The sequence below is a fragment of the Miscanthus floridulus genome, chromosome 8, assembly GCF_019320115.1.
Source record: "Miscanthus floridulus cultivar M001 chromosome 8, ASM1932011v1, whole genome shotgun sequence".
In the NCBI taxonomy this organism is placed as follows: Eukaryota; Viridiplantae; Streptophyta; class Magnoliopsida; order Poales; family Poaceae; genus Miscanthus; species Miscanthus floridulus.
This window is the reverse complement of record NC_089587.1, coordinates 110104316-110128976: the sequence shown is the minus strand read 5'-3', so window position 1 is coordinate 110128976 and position 24661 is coordinate 110104316. Positions and strand designations below refer to the sequence as shown.

General features: G+C 47.0%; 1 protein-coding gene across 1 annotated transcript; it reads left to right on the top strand.

The window, feature by feature from the left end:
• Positions 1 to 1080: 1080 nt before the first annotated feature.
• On the top strand, positions 1081 to 3867 carry LOC136469718 (uncharacterized). Its single transcript, XM_066467801.1, has 4 exons — positions 1081 to 1779; positions 1880 to 3118; positions 3224 to 3342; positions 3427 to 3867. The coding sequence occupies exons 1-4, from the start codon at positions 1218 to 1220 to the stop codon at positions 3865 to 3867; spliced, it is 2361 nt and encodes a 786-aa protein (XP_066323898.1). The 5' UTR covers positions 1081 to 1217.
• Positions 3868 to 24661: the final 20794 nt, after the last annotated feature.

Here is a 24661-nt window from a genome sequence, read left to right as displayed (position 1 = left end):
CAGAAGTTGATCTATGCCATACTGATAACATCCCAAAAGTTGAAACACTACTTCAACGGATATTGTGTGGTGGTCATGACTGTGTACCCTCTACGAGACATCATTAGCAACAAGGATGCGAACGGGCGCATCATCAAATGGGCAATGGAGCTATGCCCCTTTTCCTTGGAGTTTGCAAGCCGCACTACAATCAAGCCACGTTTTCCTAAACGGTTTTAAACGGCCGTCTAAACGCGTTTAGACGGTAAACGACAGGGTGCCGTGCAGTTTAGGGCCTGGGCGGACAGTTAAACGGCTTTCCCGTTTAGACGGTCAAAAACGGGAATAAACGTTGAAGACGGGCTAAACGGGACGGCAGGGAAACGGGAATGGACGCCTAGAACGGGAATAAACGGGCGTTTAGGTGATGGCCGCGGCCCAAATCGATGCGCGGGAGCAGCAGGCGGGAGGCGGGAAGGGAACCGGGCGGGAGGCGGGAAGAGGAACGGGGCGGGAGCAGCAGGCAGGAAGAGTGGCGCCTTGGTGGGCTCCTCGACAAGTTTTGGGCCTGGTACCAGTACCGGAGGCTAGGGTTGAGAGGAAATTTCCCCGTTCTGCTCAGCTCGTACGCACGCCGCCGCCAGCTCTCGCGCACGCATGTCCCAGCGCGCCGGCGACGAGGCCGACCTGCAGCTACGCTCGCGTCGTGGCTCCCTCCTCTGCACGCGCGTCGACCAGCGCGCCAGCGATGAGGCCAACTTCTAGCTGCGCGGGCGTCGCGGCTCCGTCCTACGCGCGTTGCGGCTCCGTCCTGCGCGCGTCGTGCCTCCGTCCTGCGCACGTGACGCCGCCTCCGAGCAGCAGCTCCTCCAGCCGTGACGCCTCCTCAGAGCAGCAACAGCTCTAGCCTTGACGCCGCCTCCGAGCAGCAGCAGCTCCAGCCTTGACGCCTCCTCTGACCGAACTGCCTCCCAATCCTAGGTACTGCTCTGTCCGTTCTTCCATTTACTTGTTGTTCCTGATTAGCTCGATTAAGTACTTCAATCTTGCTCTCAATCTTGCTCTGTTATGCTTATGCTCTGATTCAATCTTGCTCTGATTCCCTGTTATGCATCAATCTTGCTCTGTTATGATTCAATCTTGCTCTGATTCCATTTACTTCGAATTAGCACCATGAATTGCATCAATCTTGCTCTGTTATGCTTTGATTGAAAGGTCGATGACATGCCATTTGCAGGATGTCATCTGTCGGATTGACTCGTGCATCCATGGACCAGCCAGAGCCAGCTCGTGCCCCTGCCCTTAAGAGAAATTCTGATGATGTGGGGTGGGAGTATGGGGTTTTGATTGATCCAAATGATTTGAATGTAATCAAGTGCAAGCTGTGCCCAAAGGTTGTGAAGGCAGGAATCTATAGGCTCAAATTGCATATTTGCGGCAAGAAAGGAGATGTTCGTGCATGCCCCAATGCAACCGAAGAGGACAAAGCAAAGTGCAGGAAAGCTATTGAAGAGTCTGGGAGAGCTAAAAGGGCTAGAAGGGAGAAAGAACAAGAGGTTAGAGATGCTGTTACAATTGATGTTGAGTCAGATGCAGAACCGGAAGAAAAAACTGGGCTTGATGAGATTGGAGGCTCAGGATCGCGTGTGATGGGTCCTATGGACAACTTCACAAAGCCTATGGACTCTAGTTCGTTGGCCAAGGGGAAGAAGCTCCATCAGCTTAATATCAGTGAGCATGTCAAGAAAGAAAGACTTCATAGGTTCAAGAGATATGTGGCAAGATGGTTGTACGTTCGCAGTAAGTTTGTTTCAGTTCAGCCTTTGCAGCAAGTATTTGATTTTTGTTGCCTAACTTCCAAGTTTTTAACCATGAATTGCATTAATTTTTACTTTTTTAGGAGTACCTTTCAATGCAATCAATAATACAGAGTTTGATCAAATGATTGACGCTACCGGTCGCTTTGGGCCGGGTGCAAAGAAGCCTTATCAGCATGAGTTGAGAGAGAAGCTGCTGCAAGAGGAAGTTCAAGATACAAAGGAGATGTTGAAGGCACATGAGAAAGAATGGAGCAAGAATGGTTGCTCCATTATGACAGATGCTTGGACTGATCAGAAACGAAGAAGCATTATGAATATGTGTGTCAATTGTAGCATTGGTACAAGCTTTCTTGAGTCAAAAGAAGTTTCAGCCGAGTCCCACACTAGAGAACTCATTTTTCAGTATGTGAACAGCTGCATTGACAAAGTTGGGGCTGACAATATAGTTCAAGTAGTCACAGATAATGCTTCAAACAACATGGCAGCAAAGGATTTATTGTCTGTAGAGAGGCCTCAAATATTTTGGACTTCATGTGCAACTCACACAATCAATTTGATGCTTGAAGCAATGGGAAAGATGAAGAAGTTCAAGACCACAATTGAGCAAGCAAAGGCATTGACAATCTTCATTTATGCACACCATAGGACCTTGGCATTGATGAGGAAGTTTACAAAGAAAAGAGAGATTGTTCGGCCAGGCGTGACTAGATTTGCATCCAACTTTCTCACCTTGCAGAGTTTGTTTGAGAAGAAGGAGCAGCTAAGGAAGATGTCTCAAAGTGAAGAGTGGGAGAAGATAAGCCATGTCAAGAGTGCAAAAGGAGTGCAAGCCACAGCCACCTTGGTGAGGCCAAATTTTTGGAGTTCTGTTGCACTTTGCTTGAGGGTATTTGAGCCATTGGTGAAAGTCCTTCGGATGGTTGATGGGGATGTGAAGCCATCAATGGCATTTCTTTATGGAGAAATCCTTAAGGCCAAGGGAGACATCAAGGTGGCTATTGGAAACATTCCTGGGGCAGCAGGGTTGTATAGTTCTATCATGCAAATCATTGATGTGAAGATGAAAAATAGGCTGGACAGTCCTCTTCACAAGGCTGCTTATTTCTTGAACCCTTATTATAGCTACAATGATGACTCCATCTTTCAATCTGAGGAAGTCATGGATGGCTTCTTAACAGCTGTAGAAACATTCTACCATGGTGATTATGATAAGCAAGCCCAAGTACTGAATGAGGAGGTGCACAGGTTCAAAGACCGTGTTGGTCATTTTGGAAAACAAGTGGCAGCTGCTGGCTGTAAGGACTTTGACATGAATCCTAGTATGCAAGTTTTAGTAATTTTTTTGTTGGCGGTTGGCTGCTGCTGCTGCTGGCTGTAACTGGCTGCACAAGTTTCACTAATTTTTTTGTTTCTATTTTTTGCAGCCAAATGGTGGGGAAACTATGGAACACAAGTACCAGTACTACAAAAGATGGCTATCAGAATTCTATCCTTGACTTCAAGTGCATCAGGCTGTGAAAGAAATTGGAGTTGCCATGAAGGGGTAAGCATCCTAAATCCTCAAGAAGAGCTTCAAATTCTCAAAATTTGTGTTGTATACACTCCTTTCACAATCTGATTTTTGTAGATTCATACTAAAATAAGGAACAGGCTCACTTGTGAGAGGCTTGAGCAACTTGTGTTTGTTCAATTCAATGCTCTCCATGCACAGAAGAAAGATAAGGCTAAGAAGAACCAAAAGGTGGATCCCCTTCTAGCTACTGAAGCAACATATGCTCAAGGGTGGATTGTGGAAGGTGGAGAAGAGGATGAAATCAATGATGTTGATCCTGTTACGGGGCTGACGTGGCAGCTAATTGCAGAAACTTATGGTGCTGAGGAAGTCACTTTACTTCAGAGAAGTGCAAGACTGAATCAGCCAAGAGAGATTGAAGAAGACATACACTCTGAACCTGAACCTGAGGATGATCATATTGACGAGGAAGAAATTGAGTTTGAATCTGACCAAGAAGATGTGGTCACAGCAGGCTATGAGGCAGAGGAGGGTGCTGGGACTAGTGACGATTGAGCTGCTCCAAGTCATATGATATGATCAGAGCCTTGTTTTTTTATTATGAGTGTGAACTATTTGTGTAATGTTGTCCTATTTGTGCCTTGTGACTTGTGAGAACTGAGAACTATGTTGTGTGTTGGTTGTTTGTGAACCATTTGTGATTTGCCTAATGCTTGCCACTTCTGCTAATTGCCTAATTCTGAACTGATTTGTGAACTTTCATATTACTGCATGTGGCTTTAGTTTGCAAAGAGTCAAATATTGGCATATTGCATGTGGCTTTAGTTTGCATGTCACAGTACTTATTTTCTCCTATATGTGCATAGATTATATCGAGTCAAAGGAGTGGACATGGAGTTATGCAAGTTCAGAAACTCAAATTATGCAAGGTATGTGCAGTTCTGTGACTCATGTTCTTTTCCCTTCTCATGTTTTGTACATGTTCTGTGACTTATGGAATTATGCAAGGTACTTACATGTAAAATTGACATATATATATATAATTATATATACAAAACTGTTGAAACCTTGCTACAGTAACAAAACCGTTTAATCCGTTTAGACGCCGTCTAAACGGCGTCTACACAGTCTAAACGCTAAACGGAGGGTCACCGCCCGTTTACCGTTTACCGTCTAGGAAAACGTGGCAATCAAGTCTCAGGCACTCGTCGATTTCATCGTCGAGTGGACAGACTTAAGCACGCCTGTCTCTCCTGGATCAGACGAGTATTGGACGATGTACTTTGACGGCTCTCTCAACATCGACGGTGCAGGAGCAGGAGTCCTTTTCATGTCACCATCCAAGGAGCAGCTCCGGTACGTCCTCAGGATTTATTTCCCAGCATCTAATAATGTCGCTGAGTATGAAGCATGCCTACATGGTTTGCGCATTGCGGTTGAGCTTGGCGTTAAATGTCTCTACGTCTACGGAGACTCTGCTCTGGTCATCAACCAACTCAACAAGGACTGGGACACAACCAGTGAAAAGATGGATGCATACTGCAAATCGATCAGAAAGCTGGAAGGCAGGTTCTATGGCATCGAGTACATACACGTGGTCCGGGACAAGAATCAAGCAGCGGATGCACTGTCAAAGTTAGGATCATCCTGAGCAAAAATCTCACATGGCATATTCGTCCAAGACCTGCTCACGCCTTCCATTGAAGAGGAAGATTCCATGGCAAACAAGCCTCCAGACTAGCAATTGGTGGCTACGGTTCCGGCGTCAAGCACCGCCGAGCTGCCTCCGACCACTCATGAGCCCGACTGGAGACTACCTTTCATCAAGTACCTAACAGATGGCAGTGGTTACACTAATCGGACAGAAAACGGGTGCCTGATGCGTCACAGTAAGCAGTACCTGCTCGTCGATGGCAAGCTGTGGCACAAGAATGCAAAAGAGGAAATCTTGATGAAGTGTATAACCTAGGAGGATGGCAAACATCTCCTGGACCAAATCCACTCTGGCTCCTGTGGCAACCACGCGGCCTCAAGAATGATGGTCGGTAAGGCTTTCTGGGCAGGGTTCTATTGGCCGTCAGCAGTAGCCGACGCCGAGAAGCTAGTCTGCCACTATGAAGGTTGTCAGTTCTTCGCCAAGAGAATCCACGTACCAGCACATAAGATCTAGACAATACCAGCTTCCTGGCCTTTCGCATGCTAGGGACTAGATATGATCGGGCCCTTCAAACCGGCTCCAGGGAAATTTACATGCGTCTTTGTGCTGATCGACAAATTTTCTAAGTGGATAGAATACATGCCTTTGATACAGGCATCCTCAGAAAAGGCTGTCACGTTCCTCGACCAGGTCATCCATCGTTTCAGCATACCCAACAGCAGCATCACTAATCTAGGTACTCAGTTCACCGGGAATGCTTTTTGGGACTTCTGCGATGAAAGGAGCATAGTAGTAAAATACGTCTCGGTGGCGCACCCTAGAGCTAATGGACAAGTCGAGCGGGCAAATGGCATGATCTTGGATGCGTTGAAGAAGAGGATGTATAGAGAAAATGACAAAGCTCCCAGAAGATGGCTCAAAGAGTTACCAGCCGTGGTCTGGGGCCTCAGAACTCAGCCCAGTCGTAACACCGGCGTCTCGCCATACTTTATGGTTTATGGTGCTGAGGCAGTCCTCCCTACAGATATAGCTTTCAGATCAGTACGGGTAGAGAACTTTGACGAAGGCAAGGCTAATGAAGTATGGGAGCTAGAAGTGAATAGCGCAGAAGAGAAGCGGCTCGATTCTTGTGTATGTACGGCCAAATACCTTGCTGTTTTGCGCAGGTACTACAACAAGAACGTTAAAGAGCGGTTCTTTGTGGTCGGGGACCTGGTCCTGAAGTGGAAGACGAACTAGGTTGGTGTCCATAAACTCGCAACCCCATGGGAGGGGCCCTTCATGATCAAGGAAGTCACATGACCAACGTCTTATATGTTAGCTCACCTGGATGGTACGGACGTACCAAACTCGTGGCACATCGACAAGCTTAGACGTTTCTATGCTTAACTACTGAGATATGTACCCCTCTTGTACTTTCGATTTACTTCAATAAAGCTATTATGATTTCTCCGACCACTCTAATGTGTCACTTCAAATTTTATGGTTATTCTAACTTAGCCAGTAAAAGCCGACCACCACTCCTTCTACAGTTTTTGGAGCAGGACCTATCTCCGATTCCTCCCAATACATGCATGGGATCCGCTCTCTACATTACGGGTGACCGGCAGGTCCTCCTTGGTTTGACTTGTCCACGTCTATGTGTGCACAGGTCATGCACCTCACACTCCGACCACATGGCAAACTAGGGCCGCACAAACTTTTTGGGATGATGTGTCAAGCAAAATGGTACAACTAAACAGAACGTTAACATGTTCTCACTTAGTTACACCAACATAAGTTTCAAGCTTAAATACGTTTTATACAAAGCAAACAAGCTTATAATGATATACAGTTACGTTATTACAAGCTTGCCTAAAGAGGCCCAAGTTTACAATAACACAACTATGTCCTCCTTCTACAGCTCTAAGCCTATTACATTGGCTGGTCGGGGCGCGCGGCACCTACTGCTCGCTGCTTCCGATATCCTACTTGAGTCTCAGGGACTCTTGTGCTAGTCGAGCTAAAGGGGATGGCCCCGCCGATGCCTGGCTGGTCGAGGCCGTAGGCTTCGTCGGTTGGCTTGCAACTGATGGCGTTTCCAGCTGACTTATCGATGGCGTACCCTGTACAGGTGTTGTCCCACCTCCACACAGGTTAATGTCGCCAATTATCTTTGACAATAGGTCCAGCTGGGCCATCTGAAGCTCCTTCGCCTTGTCTGGGTCTACCTCCTTCGGGTATCTAGCCTCTAGGCACTTGAGATCGATCAGGGGGTAGTGGGCACGCACCATGCTTAGCACATGGGCACCCATGTACTCACCCGCCTCCTTCACGAACTCTTGGAACCATCCCCATGCTTGTCTGCATCTCTCGACCAGTCCGAGCTGGGGCGTCCTTGGCTCTTCCTCTGTGAGCACCGGGTCGATAAGGTCGAGGACGGGCAAAATGCCAGTTGCCACTTCCTGGCACCGGTTCTTCCATGTGTCCCGATCCTCGGTGGCCTCGAGGCATCGTGCTTCACAGCCATCACGCTCTTTCATCACGGCTTCTAGATGCCTCTTGGCATTGACTTTTAAAACTACACACCATACAAGACATCAAATGTAACGGCACGACAAGATAAGGCGGGCAACAAAATGAGAAAGGTGGTCTGGAATACTTACTTTTCAGTTCCTCCTTCATTTTGGTGGTGTGGTCCTGGAGTTGAGACTGGTTGCATGCCAGTTTCTCGTTGTCCTCCTTCAGGTGACCACACTCTACGGTCATGCGGCTATTCTCCTCTTGGAGGTGGGTTACTTCAGCTTCTAAGCCTGCATTACAGCTGTCACTACCAACAACGCAACAACACGTGTCATACACTTGCTGTGATAAAATGACAACTTACTTGTTTTTCCCCGCTCTTTGTTATTAAGCTGGCCGACCAGGTTCTGGTTCTGTGCCTCTCGCTCTGTCCTCTCCTGGTCGGCGGCTTCAAGTTGGCGGCGCAAGCGTTCCACCTCGGCCGCCAGTTCTCTATTGTTCGTCGTGATTCCCTCAATCTGGTCGAAGCACCTCTTTTGGTACTTTGCGGTCTTCATCAAGTCCTACATATAAACAAGCTAAGTCAGACAGTTCGACTACATAACAGGGTCAAGTGGTCAAGCCAAACATACCTGGACTTCTATGACCTGACGCTTTGCCGCTCGTTCAACTTTTAGGGTCTCTTCGACCTCTGGGATTTCTTTATGCATAACCCACTCGTCGTTCCGCCAGCGTGACACATATACATGTTGTCGTTTGTCTTGGGGATGGCCTAGGATCTCTTCTACTTTGTCCTCTTTGGCCTCTTGTTCATGGGGCGGCGCTGGTCTGGAGTCTGTAGTCTCTACGACCACTATGGCTTTCCCACGAGCTGTAGCGTCGGCAAGCGTGCTCTGTGCCAACTCTGGTTGTTGCTCCTTGGCTTGGTATGGTTCCCTTGGTGCCAAGGTATCCACCTCAGCAAGGTTAGTGCTCGGAGCACTTGTACTTGGCTCGGCTCTCTTCTCAACCAGCTGCTCGAGGACTGTCGTCTGGCTGCTCGTCTGCTAAGGTTCCGGTGGAATTTCTTCTACAGGTTCCTCCACAGCTGGCTGCTGAGCAGTTCTTTCCGCCAGTACTGGCGAAGCCATGCCACACCCAGCTAGCTGGTCAGGATTTTCGGTGGACGCCGACCTAATATACTAGAGAAAAGTTCAGAAGACAATAGTATTCAATACAAATTATAAGCTTAGATCATAGTTACAGATACTTATAGCTTGGAAGCACGGAATGACATGGCGAAGGAGCGTCTCTTCGACCGCGCCTGCTCCACATGCTCGGCGGGTTCCACTGAGCCTTTTTCCACGATCGGTACTGGCGCCAGGGTTTGGTGCTCGACACTTCCCCCTCTTTTCCTCTGTGCTGCAGTGGTCGATGATGCGATCACTGCTGGCACAGAGGAGCCACCCTATTCTGTCGACTCCATTTGTCTCCTTCTCTTTCAAGGGACGAGTCGAAAGATGTCCGCATCCTCTGTTTCATCATCTGAAAAGGGGGAAGATGGCCTGGCGACATTTGTTGGCCACCGGCCGCTTGCCAGTAGCCCTGGCCGTTGCATCCTCCCCAACCCCGAGTACCGCCCAGTCGACGTCTTCGGTCCTGGCACTGGTCTGGGCGGTTGGGCTAGCAATTTGCGGCCAATCCACACCAGGGGGCAGAGACACGAACACTGCTGCCCGGTCACAACCATTACTCTAGGAAACATAAAGGAGACAACAGTCAATTTTTTGTTACAGCATAATTCTATAGGTACAAGGAAGCATCATTTACCTTTGGGGGAGGTCGGGCCAGCTTGAAGGCGTGCTCGATGTCATTTAACCTGACATAATTGGGATCGGCTAGGTTGAATAGCTCCCCAATCCTGGCCTTGACTTCTATCTTGTCGAATGCCTCTTTTCTGGTCCTCGTTGGATCTGTGCTCCCCTGGTACTCGAAGCCAGGATGTACCCTCTTCTGGCAGGGCTGGATCCTTCGGCTGATGAAGTTCCCGACCACGCTTGGGCCATCCAGCTTTCCCCACGGGATCATCCCGAGCAGTTCTGTGATTTGCTCTAAGTGCTCGGGCTTCTCCGACTAGCTGTTCTTCTTCTCTGGAATCAACCCCACATCGCACAGGGTGATCGTGTTTGGCTCTTCGTGGATGTAGAACCACTTCTTGTACCATTCGTCCAGTGAGGTGTTCCAGGGGTAGTGCAAGTACTGGGCCTTCATACCGTCACGCAGGTTGAGGTATACGCCTCCGGCTATCTTCGAGCCCCCGCTCCCTTTTTTCCACAGACAGAACATATGGCGAAAGAGGTCAAAATGGGGCTGGAAGCCACCATAAGCTTCGCAAAGATGGATGAAGGTGGAGACAAGAAGAATCGAGTTGGGATGCAGATTGTAAATCCCAATCTCGTAATACAAGCAGAGCCCCTGAAGGAAAGGGTGCACTGGAACCCCAAAACCCCGCTTGAAGAAATCCTCGAAAACCACAATCTCACCTGGTTGTGGATCAGGGAAGCTTTCTCCTTCCGACGCACGCCATCCCGCGAGGGCCTTGTTGTGGAGCACTCCCATGGTGATGAGGTCTTCGATGGTCTGCTCATTGCTCCTTGACTTCCACCACTCCTTCGCCATGACTCCGCCTTTCTTCTAGGCGTCTCTCTTCGCCATTAATCTACCCTTGCTAAAGGGGTGGATGTAGTGGAGGGGGGATTGGTGATGATTTTCGGAGGAATAGGGTTTGGCAAGAGGAAGAAGAAGGTTGCGGCGGCGAATGACAATGGGGATCGGTAAAAGTAACTTACCAGTTCTATATTACAAATAACCAAGAGCTCTGTCGTTTCATCCGCCCGAGATTCTTGGGAGACATATGCACGTGCCATAGACGGTTGTTTTCACAACCTCGAGATCTACACCAATAAACACGTCCCTTCGTTACTAGTGTATGCGCCTCTTCATTGATAGTGTGAGAGGGCCCACACTGACGCACCTCCATACAGGTGCCAAGCGACTGTTTGTCAGAAAGAGCAAGAAGATAGAGTGATGTGCTATACCCGTCTGCTTTTTTGACCAGATGTGTCAGATTAGACTTGACAGAGTAAAGAGATAAATAAATACACCAAATAATAATACAAGTGGCGTTCGTTTTTTCGCTGCATGTTTTGTGTTCAAGGAAGGACCAGACCACTGCCGTGATCGAGGACTGCCCAGACCACTACCGTGATCGAGGACTGCCCAAACCACTGTCATGCTCGGGGACTGCTCCGACCACTGCCGTGCTCAGGGACTGCTCCGACCACTGCCGTGCTCAGGGACTAATATGACTACTAATGTGCTCGGGGACTGTCCCGATCACTGCTCGAATATCGTTCTTCTCGGATACATGTGATTTGTACTCACATACAGTTGAGCGACATTTATTTAGACCTTGCTACAAGGCTCATATTTCACCTTCCAGTAAGCTCGGGGACTAAGTGGGCACACTTCACCTTGCGATGAATGTGTTTATTTAATCGACCCCTACGCCTTGACTAATTGTATGGATTACTATCGTGCTCGGGGACTGTCCCGACCACTGCTCGGAGATCATTCTCCTCGGCTACATGTGATTTGTACTCACATCTAGTTCAGAGACATTTATTTAGACCTTGCTACAAGGCTCATACTTCGCCTTCCAGCAAGCTCGGGGACTACATCGGTACGATGCACCTGCCGGTGCATCTCGTATTGCTTATACGACAATTGGGTTCTCAACTTAACTGGGAATTCTTTTTTAGACCCTGGCACCACGTGCCTACGTCACCTACTACCAGGCTTGGGGACTAAGTGGGCACACTTCACCTTGCAGTGAATGTGTTTGTTTTTCGACCCCTACGACTCTGATGATCAAGGACGCTACGCTTCAAGACGCACTTACATTTCTTTTCAGAAATACAAGTGGGCACACTTCCCAGGATGGAAATCTTTTTATTTTTTCTTAAGAGCACCATACATTCTTCAAACAACCTACTTCTCCGGCAACAACGGTGGTCAGAGATGTCAAGGACTCAAGCTTTACTTGTCGGAGAAGGTTAAAATGGCGTGTCGCAGCATAATACATGGTGCTCAGGGACTAGCTGTGGGGGTATTAACCCCTATACCCCTACGGCTAAGCTTGGGCCGGCCCGGATCGGTGGGTCCGTTCCACCAAAAGATGATGCGCGGCTCGGCTAACCTATTCGGAGTCCCGCGCAAGGAGTCAAGGCAGATTTGGCGATCAGGCAAGATCCTAGTCGGTTAGAATAGGAATCCTTATCTGGCCACGTATGGCAATTGTAACTGGCTAGGATTAGTTTCCAGATCTGTAACCTTGCCCCCGGACTATATAAGACGGGCAGGGGACCCCTCTAAAAAACATCTTCCATTGGCATACAGCAATACAAATCAGACGCAGGACGTAGGTATTACGCCTTCTTAGCGGCCGAACCTAGATAAAACCTCATGTCCGTCTTGCGTCACCGTCTTGTTTGTGGCTTGCACATCTATCTGCCGACAATCTACTACCTTGGGTATACCCCTAGGTAGACTGCCGACCATATTTCGTCGACATGGTGTAATAGGTAGATAGATATATAGATACTTATGTTGGTAGTTAACTAGTTTTCATATATAGTTATTACATAGTTAGATACATACATAGGTATATATTTAGTACTTAGTATATATATGTAGTAGTTAGTACATAGTATACATTTTCTTATCTAAATACTAGAGACCTTCACGTTAGTAGTTAGCGTGTATTTTTGACTAAAGGACATGTGTTTCATTACGTGTTTGAACTAGATGAACAACCTAGTGACCATATATCATGGAGGCACCGTTGAAAGCGATCACTATGGATATGTTGAGTTTGTTGACATGCAAAGCGTGCTTGTGCTATTCAATGAGAGGCCTTCATTTAGTGAGATGGTTGCAAGGGCTCGGGAGGAGCTGCATCGCCTTGGAGATGATGATGATGGCATTACAGTTGAGGGTGTACTGTACCTAGGTTCTCCTCCCAACTTCCTCAGGCGAATTATCCCAATTGGGTGTTAGATTCAGTGGGAGAACCATGTGAGATCGGCTATGAAGAGCCAGGTGCAATGTTTGGACATAGTTGTGCATTGAGTGTTAGTTGATCCCATCCTTCATGGGGTTTTCCCCACCAATGGGTCAACAGGCACACTTTGACCCTCCCGTCCCAGAACCTGATATGGATGTGGAGGTTGCACCTATGAATTCCCAATGCTTAATCTGCCCCGAATGAGCTAGTTGGAGATGCTTGTCAGACTCATGATGTTGTGGCATATCCTCCTCATGAGACCCCTTTGACACAAAATCATCCGAGTAAGTGTCTTATCCGCATAGTTATTGGGAGCTTACCCCATTCCTTACATCTAATTTTTCATTCTTTCCTCATTTTTCTACTTATGTTGCAGTAGACATTCCTAACAATGTGGATGTGCCCACTGTTGCTGCGCAAGTGCTCTATGGAGATGGATTCCGTGGCTCCAATAGTGTTGAAATTATGAGTGATTCGGAGCCATATGAAATGGCAAGGGCTCTTGATTCTGATGATGATTGTCCTATTGGAGAGCTGGCAGAGAGTGATGTTGAGATGCTGAGACGTATCTTTCCCGGCCATCGTGATCCAAGAGTTCACGAGTTCAACAATCTTGCTTATTTTGATTAGGCGTGTGCAGAAGGACGTGATGATGAGTTCCTAGAAGCTCCTAAGGTCGGCCCTAACATGGTAATTAAGAATGGGAGGTTATTTAAGGACCTCCCTGCATTAAAGAGGTGGTTGCAGGCGTTTGCAGTGATACAAAAGAGACCTTACAAGGTCTTGCATTCATATACGAAGCGCCGTTACACAGTTGTGTGTGATAGGAAACGTTGCCCATAGATGGTTTGTGCAAGGAAGCAAAAGGTCACCGGAAAGTGGAAGATCACAAAAGTTGTCGGGCCACACAATTGTGCTGACCATGTGCTGACACTAAAGCATCGACAGTTGATATCTATCCTCATTGTCAAGTGGTTGATAGGAATATTTGTAGGGTCGAGATGGCGGACTAGAGGGGGGGGTGAATAGTTCTTTCTAAAATTAATCGTGTCGGCTAACCGAAATAAGTGCGGAATTAGAACTATCGGTCTAGCCAAGACTATACCCTTCTATCTATGTTCTCTAGCACCTTCCAAAGATACTAATTAAGCAACAAAGGTGCTGGGCTAGCTAGAGCTCACCTAACCAATTCTAGGAGCAAGGTCACACAAACCTATGCCACTAGTACTTTAAGCAATAAGGGAGCTCCTACACATGCTAGTAAGCAAAAGCACAAAGCCAACTAAGCTCACTAGCAATGCTCAATAATAAGGCAACCAATGCCAAATTAGAGAGCGCAAATACTTAGCTACACAAACTAGGCAAAGTGACTAACAAGGTTACACAAACCTAATTAGCCATGTAAGAGAGCTACTTCTATGCTACACAAGCAAGAAGGTAACTAGTAAGCTACACAAGCTAACTAGTTACAAGAGCAACTACACAAGCACAATGTATATGAAAGTAATTACAAGCTTGTGTAATGAGGATGCAAACCAACGGGAAGAATAAGATTGACACAGTGATTTTTCTCCTGAGGTTCACGTGTTTGCCAACACGCTACGTCCCCGTTGTGTCGACCGCTCACTTGGTGGTTCGGCGGCTAATTGGCATCACCCGCCAAGCCCGCACATCGGGCACCGCAAGAATCTACCCCGAAAGTGAGGGTAGCTCAATGACACGCTTTACTAAAGTTACTCTTCGTGGCTCCCGTGGGGCGAGCACAATGCCCCTCACAAAGCACTTCTCTGGAGCGCCGCACAAGCTTCTTGCGGGCTTCGACGGAGACCACCACCAAGCCATCTAGGAGGTGGCAACCTCCAAGAGTAACAAGCACCACCAGCTTGCAACTCGATCATCTAGTGCCACTCGAGGCAACCTCACGATGCAATCGCACTAGAATCATTCACTCACAAATTCGGATGATCACTATCAAGTATGTGTGAGATGGAGGGCTCCCAAGCACTACTACATAAGCCACCAAGGCTCTAGTGTGCTCTACTACTGGCCTAAGGCCGACCATGGCTTCTATTTATAACCCCACGAACAAATAGAGCCATTACCCCTTCACTGGGCATTTTTCGGGTTGACCGGACGTAGTGTCCAACCGTTGCCTCTAACGGCACTCTGACAACACAACCGGACACTCAGCACGAAATGACCGGACGCTACACCGCTGCGTCTGGTCGAGTCTAGTAAGCTTCCAGGGCCGACCGGACATGACAGTTAGAAACCGACTGGACGCTAAGCCTCAGCGTTCGATCGAGTACAATAAGCATCCACTGACGACCAGATGTGTCTGGTTGCACCGGATCGGACGCAGCCAGCGTTTGATCGACTGTACTATCGAACACCGCGTTTTCTGATTCACACTAGACGCGTCCAGTCGCTGAGTACGTCGCCGAATACCGGACGTGTCCGGTCACCATACCGGACGCGTCTGGTAGCACTGTAACCAGCGCGACTAACTCGTTTTCAACTCTATCTTCTTCACCCTTGCTCAAATGTGCCAACCACTAAGTGTATCACCATGTGCACATGTGTTAGCATATTTTCACAAACATTTTCAAGGGTGTTAGCCACTCAACTTGCCACGCCACTCGATCCTAGCGACGATGCAAAGTTAGATCACTCGAGTGACACTAGATGACCGATATGCCAACAAGTTTGCCCCTCTTGATAGTATGGCCATCTATCCTAAACCCGGTCATAAACTTCTCTACACACCTATGACCGGTGAAATGAAATGCCCTAGGTTATACCTTTGCCTTGCGCATTCCATTCCATCTCCTCCAATGTCGATGCAACACATGCACCAACACGATCAACAATGATATGATCCACTTCATATCATCACATGATCATATTGGTTCATTGATCTTGACTTTACTTGCTTTTCACCATTACCTTCATCCATCGGCGCCAAGTCTTGCTCAAGCTTCACCGCCACGCGTTCCATCGCTCCAAAGCCTCCAACTTGCCCTTCACACTTGCAACCGATCCATCAAGCCAAGTCTTGTCTTGATCTTCTCCACCTTTGATCACATGACTCAATGTCATGTCTCATGTGCAATGAGCTCCTTCATCATCACATGTGTGAGCTTTGCAACATCTCCAAGCTATTTTCACCTTCATGGCATATGTTGCTCACACACATGTATCTGTGGACTAATCACCTGTGTATCTCACATAAACATAATTAGTCCACCTAGGTTGTCACTCAATTTCCAAAACCACACAAGGACCTTTCAATATTACAGGGAGAACCCAACATGAAGGTCAGGACAATTATCAGGACCGTTGAGATATTGTATGAAGGTTATGTGATAACTTATGGTAAAGCTTGAAGGGCTAAGTAGCGAGCATGGAAGATGATATATGGGGACTGGGAGGATGGGTATGAGTAGCCACCAATACTTTTCAATGCAATCAAAGCGGTGAATCCAGGCATGTATTATGAGTACATCCCAAAACTAAATGCATGGAAGGATGGGAGGTAGATATTCTTCCGTGCTTTCTGGTGCTTCCCACAGTGTGTCGAGGCCTTTCAGGCAATGTTGTCCCATCTTCTCCATTAATGGTACATTCTTGATTGGCAAATACCAGGGCACACTTCTTATAGCCATATCCTATGACGCGAACAATAAGTTGGTTCTTTTGGCATTTGCTTTGGTTGAGAAGGAGAACAATGATAGTTGGGGATGGTTCCTGAGGCTAGTTCTGATACATGTGGTTAGGCCTAGCAGGGAAGTTGGCGTCATATCTTATAGGCACCAGGGCATACTTAATGCCATGCGAGAGCAGATAGAGGGGTATGCACTTTTGCACCATCGTTGGTGTACTCAGCACCTTGCCGAGAATCTACTCTGGAAAGATGGTGTGAAGGATAACTTTGATCTATTCTAGAAGGCTGCTCGATAGCTTGAGGCCAAGTACTTTCAGAAAAAGTTAGAGCAGGTTAGAATTGCATCAAATGTAGAAGGTAGACAATGGCTCACAGATTTGATGAGGGATTTGGGGAAATGGACAAGAGCTCACGATGCCGGTGGATGGAGGTACAAGTTTTAGTGCAGCAACATGACGGAGTCATTCAATAAGTTGCTATTGGGGATACATGGTATGCCCATGAATGCAATCGTTCAATTCACCTTCTACAAGCGTGTTGCCTGGTTCAACGATAGACACACCCTTGTATTGGAGTTGCGGAGTGATGGAGAGATATAGGCTCTGAAACCAAAGGCACACCTAGAGAAGGCAAATGAAAGGGCTGGCACACATGAGGTTACATGCTTTGACCACACCATAGGGACTTATCAGGTCAAGCATAGGGGCCATACAGTGTCCGATGGTGAGGTCCGAGAGTCGAGGATGCATGTGGTAATCCTCCAAGATTTCACATGCACTTGTAGTAAACTAAGGCAGTACCACTTTCTATGTTCCCATTTGGTGGCAGCAACTAGGCATCACAACTATAATATCGAGAGCAGGATACCTCATGAGTTTAGTGTTGACACACTTCTGCACACATGGAGCCCTCGCTTCGTGCCTTTCCAAGACCCTAGAGAGTGGACTCCATATGATGGGCCAAAGTACATTGCGGATCCAGCTTACCGTTGGAACAAGCGTGGATCAAGGAAGAGGACAAGGCATAGGATGGTTATAGATCAGATACCCGAAAGAACGAGACATGGGAGAGGAACCCCATTTATTACTGACCCCGAGCAGTACGAGTGCGGCAAGTGTGGTAGACTAGGCCATAATTCATGCAATTGCCATTGGCACATTAGTGAGGTGCGACTATTGGTTGTTTTCATTATTTCATATTTGTCGTATTCATTTAATTAATTATGCATGTCTCAATTTATGCTTGTAATTGTGTCAATTACTTGTACATTTATAAGTTCATGTTTCATTGTACATTGAATTTCTATTTCGTTGACTTTTTTTTGTAGGATGGCGCAATTCCACCTACTCGACCCGACGTATGAGGAGACCCACCGAGGACGTCTCATAGCAGAGGGGCAGGTAATAATCTATACGTTTTGTTCAAATTTTTATGAGCGTGCATGTATTCGTGAAGTAACGGGAGACTATGTTTTATTCCATGCAGGACCTTCTGCTCCTTTGTCCTAGAACCTACAATGGGTTCTTGGGCATGCAGTATGACAACAGGTACACTCCTTTCCTTCAAAGAGCTGGCCTAGATGTCATCTCTTTTCAGGTTCGTCGTGGGTTGCCCAAGTTCAACTCAGCGGGCATAACTACGTTGGTTGACAGGTATTATCTTTAATCATTGCCTCCATTCATGACCATTTGTTCATGCGCTTGACTTTTTGACATGTAATCTTGCTTTGTCTAAAGTATAGGTAGTGGCCGGAGACTCACAGCTTTCACTTACCTTTCGGAGAGATGACAGACACGCTCTAGGACTATCAGAAGATGCTAGGTCTGAGGATTCACGGCAACACCATGACTGGGTAGTGTAGGTCAGAAGATTGGAGAGCACGAGTAGAGGCCTTCCTTGGGCATGAGGTTGGCGAGCAAGGGGCTCGCACTTCTGGAGTTCTAATCTCCTAGCTCCGGCAAGAGTTCACATAGTGCCCCGAGGAGGCAGATGAGGAGACAGTTGGGTACTACTACATGGCGTGGATCCTATACCTGTTTGTCTACGTTCTCTTCCCCGACGCCATGGGTGACACTGCATCATGGATGTGGGTCCACTGCCTCAGTGACTGGGACCAGACATGTCAGTATAAGTAATTGACACTGCCTTCAGGCACTAGGCGATGCCGTCCACCTGACCCTTACACTCTAGGCACCAGCGCTCTTGGTCACAAGGGTAAGGGTAAGACTAGGAGGTAGTGATGGTTTGTGGTAGATGTTATTATGTACTATTATGGACTTTGTAGTTACTTTCCTATAACTATTTGGGACTATATGGACATTGTGGACTATTTGGACTATGCAGGATATGTTATGTTGATTGTGATGTTCAATGTTATTGTATTGTGCTCTTTGGATGATTAAATATTTGGATTATATAATGATGTCTCTGCTTGTAACCATGGATGCTCCTGAAATAAGGGAAACTCTTACGAATTTTTTCCGTAAATCATTAATTATACTACACTGCTAAAAAGGCACAAATGTAGTACATAGATTAAATGTAAATTTATTAGAACGTGTATAGTCCAATCGTATCGTACATACACTTTGCAGATGAATCTAGGCTTTTCAGTAACAGTGAACGAATCTAGGCTTTTCAGACAATGAAAATAGACTTTTCAGTTACAAGGACGAGGAGTATGATGACAACAATAATTTATCACTTCACTTACATAGTACACCTATAGCATCTAGGCTTTTCAGTGATTTATCATGTCAATGACGAATAGACTTTTCAGGAAACGAATCTAGGCTTTTCAGTGTCCATTGAAATAGGCTCTTCAGTGAAACTAATTAGACTTCTTATGACCAGTTATAACACATTGAAACAACAACTAAACTTGCCTCTGCCTATATATACGCAATATTGGATGCATTGCTACTTACTTCCTAACTAGTATTTTCTTTTATTGCAGTACCAATGTCTGGAGGGTCGTCCAAAGGGAGAGAAAAGGGGAAGGGACTACTATTGTGTGGGAGGGTTCTCTTGGTCCTGATTTCTTTGAGGAAGCTCTTTATGAGAGGTTCCTAGTTGAGAGCAAAAGTGATTTTACCAAAGAGGCACCACTGAGAGGATACGATGAACGGAAAAAAGAGTGGCCAAAATGCATGCATGGTGAGGACTACCTAGTGCAGATGTTCATCGAGGAAATAGATGGAGGTCATTGTTTCTTCAAATGCCCACGAGCATGGGTAATTGCTATTACTATTTGTTTCTTCAACATGTTCCTCTTCTATACAACTTACATGACATACTTATTGTAGTCTTCCTTGGCCGAAGAAAATTGTGGGTTCACTAGGTGGGTTGATCCTCGACCTATTTATCCGCATGCAGAGTACATCTACTACCTGTATGACCGTATCTTCGATCTAGAAAGGGAAGTTAGTAGCGGTTACAAAGACGACGAACATGACGACAACAACAACGGTGTCGGTTCATAGGAGGCACTATGCAATGATCCATATTGTACCTGCCCTAATCATAAGAACAAGGGGCCTCCACCATCACCCCCGCCACTAAGGATGGCAACGAGGATGTACCCGTCAGGTATCGTCAGAACGTTCTCTTCCCCGCTATGGAGAATTCATCCTATCCCCGTCCCCGTTAACTGTCTCAGGTATAGATTCTTACCCATCCCCGTACCCATCGGGCATCGGTCAGGTAATAGATATCCGACGGATACTGCATACCCGATAAACAAGGACACTTGGGGTCGCAACTTTGCAATCGGAGACGTTTCTTCTTCACCCGGGTATAAGTGTCGGAGTCTCGGAGATGCCAAGGAGAAGGAGCGAGGTTGCGAGGAGGACGAGCAAAGGTGGTAGATAGACCGAACTGAGGAAGCGAGGGGCACGAGCACTCGTGAGGTAGGCGTGCTTGTGCTACTGGCAGAGATGGTGAGGAAAAATTGAACTAGGGTTCCTAGAACACACAAACTATATATATGATTGTTCAAATTTGGGCCAAAATACCTATGTTGAGCTTCTTTGGGCCTAATACTCGTATGACAGCTCAAATAGTCAGGTTCCCCAATGGGTAATGGGGACGGGTAAACAGGGAACGTTCCCGTACCCGCTATACCCGTCGGGGATGGATTCTTGCCCATTTAGATGCCCGTGGGTAAAGATATGATCCCATCCCCGTCCCCTAATGGATCAAATACCCATCGGGTATCGGGGCCTCGTTGCCATCTTTACCCGCCACCACCACCACCAACAATGGGAGACTACTGTGGAGAAGGTGTAACACAATTTGCTATGTGGCCACACTACTAGGACGACCCTATCTTATTCACATGGCACATCCATGTGTTTGTTGTTTGGTTTAATTACCTAAGGCATGTTAGGTTTAGTCGAAGGAACTATGTACCCTTGTTTGGTACATGTTCTCACATGTCATTTCTTATGCTTGTTGTTCGCTTCAATTACCTAAGGCATGTTAGGTTTAGTTCAGGATCTCTGTACCCTAGTTCGGTACATGTTTGCACATGCCATTTCATGTGTTTTGTGTGTTGAATTATATAATGCCATACTTCGTTAGGTTTTGTTTGCAGCACGTGATCACATTTCACTACATCCGCAATATTAAACTGAATATTATGACAACAAATAATGAATATAACTACGTAATGAAAAGTCCAATACTATGACACATTAAACAATACAATAATACTAGAAGTACGTGCTAACAAACTAAATAATGTAGTACATGACCTAAGCATGCTCGTACTTAAAGTGTATTACATGACAACACAATAAAAAGTCCAACAGTGGACAACATTGTTCATGAATAAACCATAGAACTAGCAAGTCATGGAGACTACTAAGTGCAACAAGGCCACTTTCTCTTCCTCAGGGCATCGGGATTCTCCTCCATCGCTGCTTTCGCTCGGCATTCACGCTCAAGCTTCTTCTCCCTCTCCTCCCTGTACGCAGCAATACACCTCCTTTTCTCCTCTTCCTTGTGCTTCTTTTTTGTAGCCTCCTCTCTACGTCGCTTCTCCATCATCTCCTTGTCCTCTGCCTCCCACCGCCCACTGCAATAGTTTCTGTATCCATTCATTGTCTTCAGGCTTGATCTCAGTGTTGATCCACTGCTTAAAATCACAGAGCGGTGGAGGGGTCTACAAAAAATGCAATTGTTACAAAACAAAAAAATCATGCAAGATGTCATATGACACAAACATCAATTCCTCACCATCTTGTTAATGCGGCGCTAACGAAGTGTAGGCTCAAACGAAAATTGGAACACATCCAATACATCTGCCTATATGTGTCCTCTTCATCGGACTTGGCTATCTTGCAAGGATTGCCACAAAAGCACATAGGCACTGGAACACCACTAGGCAGACGCAATGGGTCGAAGGCATTTTCGATCATCCGGCAATAACTACAATTTAGCCATTTTCGTTCTAAGAACCGAAATTAATTAACATTAAACCCTACACCTAGGGTTTCCCATTTGATCGGACAATAATGAACCCATAACATAACAACGTGCGATGAGGTTACCTTGGTTTGCTAGTGTCGGTGTTTCAGACCGGTGGGTCCTCAACCAACTAGTAAAAACGTGCTGTGTGCCCCTAATCCCGGATGGTGATGCAAAGAGACACAAGGTTTATACTAGTTCGGACAATGGGTGCCCTACGTCCAGTCTGAGAGATCAATCTTGTATTCCTTGCACCGAAATGCTCATAGTAGGGGGTTACAAGCAGGGTGAGAGAGGGAGCTAGTCCTAGGCCTCTGCGTGGAGCAGCGTGGATTGCTTGAGATGTTGATCTCAAGCAGCGGGGAAGCTTGTGTGTTCGTCCGTGCGTTTATGCGTGAGTTCGTCGCATGGGCATAGGCCTAATCGTAAGTGTCCGATCCCTAGAAACGGCCATGGTCCCTCCCTTTTATAGTTGAAGGGGGGACAAGGGTGATACATGCGCTAGTTACACGGCATCGTGCAAACGGAGGCGGCATGTCCGAGCCCTGTAGCCTGTTACTATGGCGGCGTGGTCGATGGAGTGGTCCCGTCCTTGAAGTACTGGGGCGATGCGCCGGTCACATCCGATCCTGTGCGTCGTGGGAGCTCCAGTGTTATCTTGAAGCGGGTGTGGCGGTCGACGTGCTGGTCACTGTGTGTTGACTGCGTGAGAAGCTGAGGCTCAGTTGGTGTCGAGGCCGAGCCATCGTGGGAGGCTCGGCGGGTGCGAATCCTGAGGTTGCCGAGACCCTGAAGTATATTGCCGAGGCTCGGGGGGAGCAGTTGGTCCTGTGCGCTGATTCCGAGGCTACGGTGACCCGGACTTGACTCCCCACGCCGTGTTGTTCCTAGGGCAGGGGTTAGGTGGCACAGTGTAGTGCGGGCGCTGGTCGTGGGCACAGCACCAGAGCACAGTAGCCGGTAACCCCTGCCCCGTCCTGTCCTGGACGGTATGGCGTTGACGTGACTTCCCGTCTCGTCGGTCGCTCTGCAGTGTCGAGCCGTCGTCCGGCTGATATCGCGGGAGTGGTTGGTGCATTAATGGGACGTGACGCTCTGTCGGGGAGACCGGTCGAGGCAGAAGCGACGGGTTATTGCCGAACTGGCCTTGAGCGATACGGAGAATCGTCGTCTCGTTCGAGGCTTTACGCGCGGGGCCTCGGGCGAGACGGAGAATTGGTTCCCCGTCGAGGCCTCCCGTGCGAGGCCTCGCTCGAGGCGGAGATTTGGCGGGCCGTCGAGGCCTCCCGTGCGAGGCCTTGAGCGAGGCGGAGAGCCGGTGGGCTCGGACGAGGCCGGGGGCTAACCAATGGTTTGGCTTTTGGCTTTGTTTTTATGGGGTCTAAGCGATTCTTTCGGTATACGCTCAGGGTACCCCATTTTATGGTACCCGACAGCTAGCTTTTCCACGCCTTGGCATCCTACGGTTGTATAATATAAAGATTAAAATTACATGAAACCCTAAGTAATGACGACTCTTAAGTTGAAAAATCCGACTAATATATACTGAATCGATGTGAAAAAAAAAACTAGGAGAGAGCGAGGATACCTTGCTCTCGAAGAACTACGGATCAAATCAAAGTTTCCAAGGTCCAATATGCCGATTCGTGAAGTAGGGCGAAATGGGAAGAGAAAAAACTCGAGAGGGAGGAGAAAGAAAGAGAAATATGGCTCGAGCAGGAAGGTTGGGGCCGGGTTAAAACACCACCTCGATGCCATAGATCTTGGCGCCGTTCTCGGCGCCAATAACCACGGCGCCAAGCTCGGTGCCAAGCTGCCTGTCAAGTCATCGCCGTGTTTGCGTCAAGCTCAAGACCTAGGCGTAAGAATCTATGGCGCCGAGACGTGTAAACTCGGTGCCACCAACGATGGCGTCGAGCTAAGGGTCCAGATTTTAAAATTATACCTCCAGAGACATATTTATGAATTTTTTTTCAAAAAAAGCTAAAAATTAAAAAATTCGGCCCGCACCACAAGCCAGTAAAGCTGCCACACCTATCAAATCTGTTGTTTCGTTGATGAATAAAGTTTGGCATGCCATAGTTTGTAGCTAGTCCGCAGTAGCAATTTTCACCACAGGAGGTTTTTGTCGCCACAACTCTATGGCTGCCACATACTTGACGTGGCAGATAAAGGCTGTGAACCAAACAACACGTTTGACTGTCTCCAATAGATGACTCATAAGGACACCCAAATATAAAATATATCTTCGAACGTACCATATTGACTTTCAATAGAATATCTATATGGGATATCTATTTTGGATGATAGTAGAGGCACAGTCCAAATATGGGCCTCCTCTCTTCTGGAGACTCATTCTGTAGAAATGGTGTTTTTTTGATTTTATTATTAGAGAAGACCGAAAATAAATATTAACCAGTTATAGCGCTACCCAAACGTCAAATGAGTATTATATTTTCGGTACCGTTGTAAGAGATTACCACAAAAAATTTCTACCTCAGAAACTGAAAGCAAGATCACTGTAGATCTTTGACTGCTGCAGGAAAATACTTTTGGGGGCATATCCGTTGGACGCATCGAAGGGGCAGGAGCCAAGAGTAGCTTTTTTTTCCTTCATTTTTTTGTAAGTGTGCCTCGACTGATTCTCTATACAGTTCTAAAATGCGCCTCCTGACCATCCGTTTTATTTTTTTGTCTCTTCGCTTCCTTATTTTATAACAAAACCCCAAAAAAGGAAAAACATAAAAAGGAGCATTTAGAACTGCCTTGTTGGGCGCTGTCTGTTCGACGTTTTAACTAGACTTTCGCAGACATATCTGCAACAAACTCAAATGTGACCACTGCATTATTTCCGTCAGCTACCTCTACCTTATCCAGACCACGAAAGATTACTACATCCCCAAAGTGCAGAATAACAGCTAGTACCGCAAAAATTGGCAGGTTTCCTATAGCT